The sequence below is a fragment of the Antennarius striatus genome, chromosome 5 (assembly GCF_040054535.1).
Source record: "Antennarius striatus isolate MH-2024 chromosome 5, ASM4005453v1, whole genome shotgun sequence".
Taxonomy (NCBI): Eukaryota; Metazoa; Chordata; class Actinopteri; order Lophiiformes; family Antennariidae; genus Antennarius; species Antennarius striatus.
In genome coordinates, this window is record NC_090780.1 from 709,249 (window position 1) to 717,876 (window position 8,628).

General features: G+C 46.2%; 1 protein-coding gene across 1 annotated transcript; it reads right to left on the bottom strand.

The window, feature by feature from the left end:
• Positions 1-4,484: 4,484 nt before the first annotated feature.
• On the bottom strand, positions 4,485-6,781 carry klhdc7a (kelch domain containing 7A). Its single transcript, XM_068316446.1, has one exon. The coding sequence runs from the start codon at positions 6,700-6,702 to the stop codon at positions 4,492-4,494; it is 2,211 nt and encodes a 736-aa protein (XP_068172547.1). The 5' UTR covers positions 6,703-6,781; the 3' UTR covers positions 4,485-4,491.
• Between the last annotated feature and the right edge of the window lie 1,847 nt (positions 6,782-8,628).

Here is an 8,628-nt window from a genome sequence, read left to right on the forward strand (position 1 = left end):
TCATGTGATTTACTTTGGTATGCTGTGATTCTTGTTTTACTGTAAGAATAAAGGCCTCCAGAGGTAGCCTTCATTAAAACTACAGCATTCACAGAGGATGAGAGCGAGAAACAAAAGCTCCGTGCCGTCACACAGATATCAGAGACAGCCTGAGGACACAGGAGCTGAGAACTATTTCTGGAACCATTTTAACAATATTTGGTATACTGCTAGAAGGTAAATAGCCCATAGGAATCGACATTCTTTTTAACAAAGACATCTAGCGGGATGCTCTGCTTGCCTTCCCTTCCAGTGTTTGCTGTATCCATGGCAACAGAGCTCCTGCTATTTCCTAATCAATCCCTGTGTCGTAGTGAAGCCAGGTGCAAACCAACCTACAGGATGTTTCTGTGACACGCCGGCCACGGTCCTGATGGCTTTACGTTCTGGTTCGTTACATTTGGTAAAGCGTGACTCAAACAGAGTGAATGGTCGTGAACCGGCTGGAGAACACAAGTGGATGCTGGGTAACTGGGCAGAAGACGGACTACAGGTAGGCGATGGGTCTGCATGTGGCCAAATTCACTTCAATGCCAGTTCCTAAATAAGATATGGAAGTGTGTGATTTTTAATTTGAGGCAGTAACACAGATAATCGACACCTTGTCAGAACAGAATGGCGTGGTGGTGACAGTGTTCCAGGGGCTCTGTCGCGGCCGGCAGTCACATCTATTGCAGAGTGATTAGGCCGTCTGAGTCGAGCTGCATCAGCAGAGTCTCTGTCGTGGGGGGGGGCTGGAGCTGGAGACTAATGACATCGACGTGAGCTTCGGTCACAGTCTGCTGGTTCAGGATCTGAGAGGAGAAATGACCGAGGAAATACTGCACAGCAGCGCGGATCGATGGCGGAGCAAAGCTTTTGCTGATCCCTGTGCCGGCCTTGATGCTCAGGTCCCTGTGCTTCCTCTCCTGCTCACTCGTCTTTGTGGCGTGTGTTTATTCCGTTTGACACGCTTCACTCGGAGCCAAAGACAGCCAGCAGCGCCGATCATGGAGACGACTGACCCCCCTGGGACTCCAACCAGACGTCTCTGGGAGGAGATCTGCCCTGCTGATAGCTGAGGTCAGCCTTTAAGTGCTCCTTCATGGTATTAACACCAATTGAATGCCTGTCATGCTCCTGCAAGTAAGGGCTTTCTTCCCTAAACGGCGGCCACTTCTGCATAATATTGATAGAAAAGATAAAGGCTTGTGATAATTCCTTCATGAAAGCAAGTTTCTGGTCAGAGTCTGCCATGAAAAATGTGTGAAATCATCGCTCCTGCCGGGTACTTAAAGGCTAGTTACAGCAATTTGCTGCTGTCACACAGCGAGGCTTCTGAAGATTATTGTAAAGGAATAGGTCAAGACCTTTACATCTTAATCCTGTGAAAGCCAATGAATAAACGCTACAGACTGCAGCGTTTGTCTCCTATCCAAGCTGCTATTTGCCCACATGACCAACCATCCTCTCATTACTTAGTCACACGTTATGAAGAGAGCTGTGGGTGTAAATGAACCCACTCCACGCTGCTGGCATCAACACAGAGTCACCCAGCTCCAGAGGTCTGACCCGCCAGATTCTGGTGGAACCACTGTTTAAGGTGCCAGATTTAAAGGGTACAGATGACAGTACCAACACGTTCACAGCACCATGTCGCACACTCACACCAGTGTTCTGTCATCATCACTGCAGTGTGAAAATAAAAACAGCACAATCAAATCAACACTTCTGCAGATGGACGTCTGAGGCTGAATCTGCAGCGACTCTAACTCCATTTATTGATCTGGATGTTCGGCTTCTTCAGTCCTCCAACATCATCAGGACAGAGGTTTTGATTCAGCCCTTAGCGTGTAACCTGAATGAATGCTAATGCGTTAGCCAGGGTCGGTTTGAGGGTCACACCTCTGTTGGGGCTCAGCCCCCCAGATGTAGGACAGATGTCCGTGTGTCCAGTGGGAGGAAATGAACTGCTGCCATGTTTATGGAACTAGTTTGGAAGTAGAAATAGATAAAAGAACACAACATGACAGAAATGTAGGAACAAAAATGTTAGAAACAGAATTTTATATACCCAGTGTTTGGGTCCAATCCTAATGATATTGATATTTTCTGGGTATGTTTAAGGTCCCTTATTTTTTTCTGCTCTCTACGGTAGCTTGAAGAACTCGAGGATGTACACAAACTGCCACATTATATAACAGGAAATGAGAAAGACGGAATGTATATATCCCAGGTAGAAAGTGTCAGGATTCCTATTGTTGTTGTTGATGATCTTAAGACTGGTTGAGAATTCCTTGAAGTATTTTCTTTTTCTGGTCATCAAGGATTAAATTATTAGGATCAAAAATTTACTGCAAACTAATCTGAATTAAAACGATCACGTGAATCACAGTAGATATCGGAACTATACGTACGTATTTTAATACAATTATGTGTTTTTATTCTGATTTAGTTACAAGAGTCCATTTTCTGTAGTGGACAGATGTGTGTGCGTGTTCCAGGGCCTCTACACACATGTGAAAAAATAATCTTTCACTGCAAAAATAAATTCCCCAAGGGTTTTATAAAGCAGTGATCTCCAGCCACAGGGTCCTGACCCGGTACCGGGCTGCAGGCCAACCATTAGGTACCGGGTCACAGGCCATTAGGTACCGGGTCACAGGCCATTAGGTACCGGGTCACAGGCCATTAGGTACCGGGCGGCACAGAACATTTGAATTTTCCTTTTTTTTTATTAGTCATCGCTCTAAAGATGTTTTATTTTGAAAAGTGACTTCTGACACACAGGTGAATGCGTGCGCCTGTGCCTCTTGACAGGTCTGGCTCACATGACAGGTTACCAGCCGTTACCCCTAAATGAAGCGCCCACAACTGCCCCAGTGTTCTGGATTAAAGTCAAGGCAGATTATTTTGAGATCGCCCAAAAAGTGTCTTAATCCCTGTTTCTATTCCCACCTCCCGTCTCTGTGAAGTGGGATTTTCTGCAGTGACTAAAGAAAACCAAACTGGAGTCGACCGGACCAGAACACACTTCAGGTGTCATTGTCTCCGTTACCCCGAGATCAGAGGTCCACAGCCACAAATTCATTATTGTAATGATTATTATTGATTGATTGTTCTCCCTTTGATTGATAATGATCAGTATTTCTCCTACGCTGAATGAACTGATTGTAAGTCACTATATTTAAAATAAACCTCATCAGTTCAGTCACTTCAGTCCAGTTTTTAATATAATTATTTCTTATAATTATTTCATTCACAGAGATGTTGATGATCAATTTATGAAAAAATGTTGTTTATTGTCTGTTGATGTCTGCATTTACATAAAACCACTGACTTATTATTAGACTACAGCTGTCCTGGTGTCATTAACGATCAAGGCCAGTCGGTGAAAATATGTTCCTATGAAACCGGACCTCTGTTATAAAGGATGTTTGTTCTTCTCTAACATCCCCACCAAAGCGGCGTCTTTGCCATGTGATCCACATGGTGGTGCTACAGCAGCACGTCAGGCGGTGAGCTGTCAGACTGCCTGTAAGTCCTCAGCACGTCGGTCTATGAATGAGCAAAGCTTGATTTTGAATGAGGAGACAAAGAGGGATTTAATATCTGTGTCATTCATAAGCATATTTAATTTGTTCATCTAATTGCTTAACACTTACAAAATAAACCACGTGTTGCAATTGTTGCTGCATTATTCTGTCACTGGTTCATCAGTCACACAAATACTGGGACAGACATATTTAATACCTTTAATTGTGGATTAATATGCATAGAATGAGAAAATTCACACATCTTCCTCTGTTAAAGAAGCAGGATATGACATAACACACACACACACACACACACACACACACACACACACACACACACACACACACGCACACACACACACGCTGTTAATCGACAGAATAACTACTAATCTCAGAAATAGTCATGATCACTGTTAAGAGCTGAGCTATTTATACCGTATGACAGATCCATTTACATCCTGTCAGCTTTAAAGATCAACTGTATAGATAACTGCATGTCTTGGCCACTTGGTAAGTTATATTTGTGCCCTACACAGTGAGGCGTTGATGCATGTTGTACGCTCTAGTGTCTCTAATGTGTTAGAGCTGAATGAACTCATTTACTCTGAAAGTCATCTATGAATTATATTAATAGCTAAAGCTTTAAAGTACATCTGGAATGACGCAAAGCAAACATCGGCAGGACGAAGTGACCAATCAAAGTGGGAAAAATGTTTACAAGGAAGCCCATCCTATGTAAATCGATGTCAGCAGAGGTTTGGCTACCGCTGAGAGTCTAGAGGTTTATCTCTCCTGCCAGGAAGGGATTTTGTGTAACACACATTTATTGAAGTAACTGCAGACTGACCCCATACATTTAGAAACTCACTCAACAAGAGACTCGTCATAAGGGATCCGTGTTGTTGGGCTAATCTTAGCACCAGTGGACTGAGTCCCCTCACACACTGGTCTGCTGTGGCCTCTGATCAGGAAGTGAAAGGACAAAAGGGAAAAGTTTGCCCTTCGCCGCGGAGAGGACACTCAAGTTCTCATCTGTGAACGCTGGAGAAACCTCGTCGGCCTCAAACCTCATGGTGAACTGACGGCTGACGCAGTAGATCACGTCATCCATGGGGACGCAGTGGAAGGCGGGGCAGTGCAGCAGCCGTTTGGAGCAGCACTCGTACCACAGTCGAGCCACCGTGTGGTAGCGGTACACACTGATGCCCAGCAGGGGGTTGATGTCGAACCGATACAGAGACCTCCACACGGACACCATATCAGCAGTTTTGTCCTTGCCACCTGCGACCAAACCCGGCCTCCACATGTTGGTTTTGGGGTTGTAACGCAGAAGCATGTATCGTAAACTCCCCCCACAAACATAGAGCTCTCCTTTGCACGCTGTCACATGATGCGCCACGGCAAACGTATCGTTGGGTAACGGAGCCACAAATGTCCATCTGTCCTTGCGGGGATCGTAGCGCTCTACCGAGAAGAGGCACTCCCCTCCGATGGCATAGACGTACCCCTCCAGAGCCACCAGTTTGCAGCAGGGCCTGGCTTCGTTCATTGGACAGATCTCCTTCCAAATGGATGTCAGAGGATTGTAGATAAACACGCGGTTTGAGGGTATCACCTCTCCGTCCCTGACCTGGCAGCCCACTGCCACAAATAAGTAGTTGTCCATGGTGCACATGGCGCAGGCTTTAGAGATGACCTCCTGTGGGATCAGGCACAGTGAATGCCAGGAGTCATTGTAGTCATCGTAATAGTAGACGGCACTGGACGTTCTCCTCTGGTCTGTCTCAGTGGTCCTCAGCCAATCCTGAGGGTCCATGTCGGCCACCATTAAAAACCTCCTCCCCCTCATTCTCCATTTCTGAATCTGTTCCCGCTGACCGGCCAGTAGCTGACCGTACAGGTTGGGGTCCTTGAGCACATTGAGGTAATTTTCTGACATGACTTCCAGGGCAGCTTGCTGCATCGTGGTCTGCCCGTATTTCTTGGCCAGGTACAGCGCCTCCAAACAGTTACTCAGATCAACTTTACTCTTCCAAACATCCACATCTGTGCTGTCGAAACTTCTGGCCAAAATGTCTAAAAAAGAATTTGCAATGGGTGGATCTGCGCCCTCCTTCACCTGAACATGTCGGCTGTCTGATGAGCTACACATCATACGACAAACAGAGGTGGATTCATTGCTGTTTGAGTCCAGCGAGGGAGTCATCGGAGAGGACTCTCTTGATGTTGAGGGGATGAAAAGCTCTGACTCCTCTGCTGCAGACAGGTAGCTCTCCTTGCGTAGGAGCACAGGCCTTGTGGGGCGTGTCGGCTCCAGGCTTCCTGACGAGGAAGGCTCCTCATTGGTGCTCTGATGTGAAACCAGATCACGCATGATGATGGGGCTGAGAGAAGATGGGGTGCCACAGTCCGCTGGTTGTGACTCGGTGTCAAAGGGACCCAAAATGAGTGACTCTGTGATAGAGTGAGAAGAAGACTCCACATAATAATCATAGATTTTTCCTAGTGCAACGTGGTCTCCTGTCCCGTGCATCACCACGTTAGCATCCTTGACTTTGATCTCTGCCTTGGACAGGAAGCTGGAGTAGGACCCCTGGTGGTCCAGGTCTTGTCTTAACTCCCTGCCCACTCCCACAGTGCCCTCCAGCTTCCTCAAAAAGCAAGGGGAGCGGCGCCCCGTTGTGCTGGCCTTCCCACTTTCTGTTGCTTGAGTTGGGTTCAAAGCAGATCTCAATGAAAGTGTACTCGTGGCGTCCTTTGGATGAGATTGTGTTTCTCCTTTCAAACTTATATACTGATCAGTACACGATTGGGAAATGACATCCTCAGTTTGTTCTTGTTGTGTTTGAGCTCCAGCAGGTATTTGCTCAGTACCGTCAGACGTCAACTGTTCCTCAGCAGCTGCGTGGATCGACTGTTTGCTCCCATCCCCGGTGTCGCCTTGACGTTGTAGCGTCGTCTTGTGGTTTTGGAAGTCGACATTTTGCGGCTCTTTGTTGTCTCTTACAGATGTGTGGATGTTCTGGTCTTCCCTGGAGCTGAAGACCCTGTAGGCCCAGGACACCAGCAGCAGAGCAGCCACAGACAGACTCAGCTTCCACAGCAGCTCCCCGTCAAACTGAACCCCCCACAGGTGTGAGACGGTCATGGCTGTGGTGGTGGTTGGTTGGTTGACCAGGTCTTGTGGATTCTGCTCAGTGTGTCTCTGCTGAGGGTGTCATGCTCTCTGATTCTCAGACGGCTGCTGTGATCTCTCGCCCAGAGGATCCAGTGTAAACTGATGCCTATTATTTGCATCTGGGCGGGGCAGCAGTCCTCCACCGCCACAGGCATATCTGCTTCCACACCCATGCGCGGAATATGTAATTACCTAATAGATCAATATTTGGTTATGAAATTTATAAATGTGTCTGGGTTTTTACATCAAAATACCATCCAGGAGGCGTGTGGTGAAATAATTCATACTCAAATGGAGCTTTGTCGTGTGAAGAAAAGAGTTCAGGTTTTCTATGAACTCTATCAGCCACTGAAAATATCTTGAATAAATAGAGAAGAGGACATTCCTTAACTGGTCTAACCACGCGGTTTTAGCTGTGGGAGAGAAACACGGTTTGAACAAGGGGTGGGGAGGGATGATAGGTGACGTTTGTCAGATACTTAATAACCAGGATGTGTCTGTTTGAACAAACAGGCTTCAGACCAAAGGTCCTTCCTCATGTGCTCAAATTAGTCCCTGCAAAAATACACATTGAACTGTCTACAACACATTCATTTACACACACTGTTCTAACAGCAACACACAGGTGTGTGTGTGTGTGTGTGTGTGTGTGTGTGTGTGTGTGTGTGTGTGTGTGTGTGTGTGTCTGTGTGTGTGTGTGTGTGTGTGTGTGTGTCACACACAAGCCGTCTCTTCTGTCGGTGTGAGCCGTGGCGTTCGTGGAACCCTTTGAAGGTACCCCACCTGGAGGCATCTGAGGGTGTGTCAGGTGTCCAGAGGACATGGAGGCTGTTTGTTCATCTGATCGCCCGGCCAGCAGATGACATACAGGAAACCGGATTCTACAAGCGTGGCTGACCATGAATAATTCACAGACGCGGTGGCTCCTGATCCTCAGCGCTCAGGTGATTGTCAGCCATGTGCAGCGCGCTATGAAAGCCCTTCCACCTCCTCCGGTGCCAAACGCACCGGGTCTGCAGCATCTCAACAAAGGCGGCTTTTATAAACAGGTTTTTCTATAAAGTTTATGCAGATTAGGATTACTAATTTATGACAGTTACATTTTCTGAGGAATTAAAAAATGACATGAAGGAAAATGAAGGAGATAATACGGATCTGTTTTATCTCTCAGGACCATCCAACATGTCTCAGTTGGACAGTCTCTTGTTCTGGAGTTGAAGGCGCAGAAACAGGGAAAGAAATATTTGTGGGCAACAGAAAAACACACAAAATAGGTTCTAATCACGTCTTTCTGATTCTGCCCTCAGGAACTAGTTTTGTTAATAAGGTGTGGACGTTTCTCTCTGCTACACGCATGTACATGCTTCTGTAACGTGTTGCTAAGAGGTGTTTGAGCACCTCCTCCTCTCAGTGAGAAGAGATTTAAAAAGGAAAACAGATGAGAGCCCCTTCAATCAAAATTCAAATGATGCTGCTGTACAGTGAGAGGACAATGATTTATGCCCTTTGCTTCACTTACTGGAAAAAAAAAAATCAAAGTGCACAGAGCTGTCTGTTAATAATGTTTGCACTGTGCAGCTTCTAATCTCCACAATCCAGGAATATAGATTGTGTATTTTGCAGTGAGTCGATATCCCAAGCGGGCAGGTCTATCTCTTCCTTTCCACAAAGCTTTAAAAATGTCTCCTCTTACCGTCCACCTGGTTTGAACCTTAATCCCTTAATACATGCTGTATCCCTGTAAAAGCTTGAATTGCATTTCTTCTGAGTCTGGAAAAAATGTGAAGTTGCTGTTCAGTGAATAAGAGATTTCAAACGAAATGGTTAACATCAATGTCAGTCCTTCAATCATCCTGACATCACATCAAGAAGAAGCGTGTGAAACACGGATGTTTT

Coding starts and splice junctions, on each gene's coding strand:
- klhdc7a (XM_068316446.1), bottom strand. CDS start 6,702: ATGACCGTCTCACACCTGTGGGGGGTTCAGTTTGACGGGGAGCTGCTG.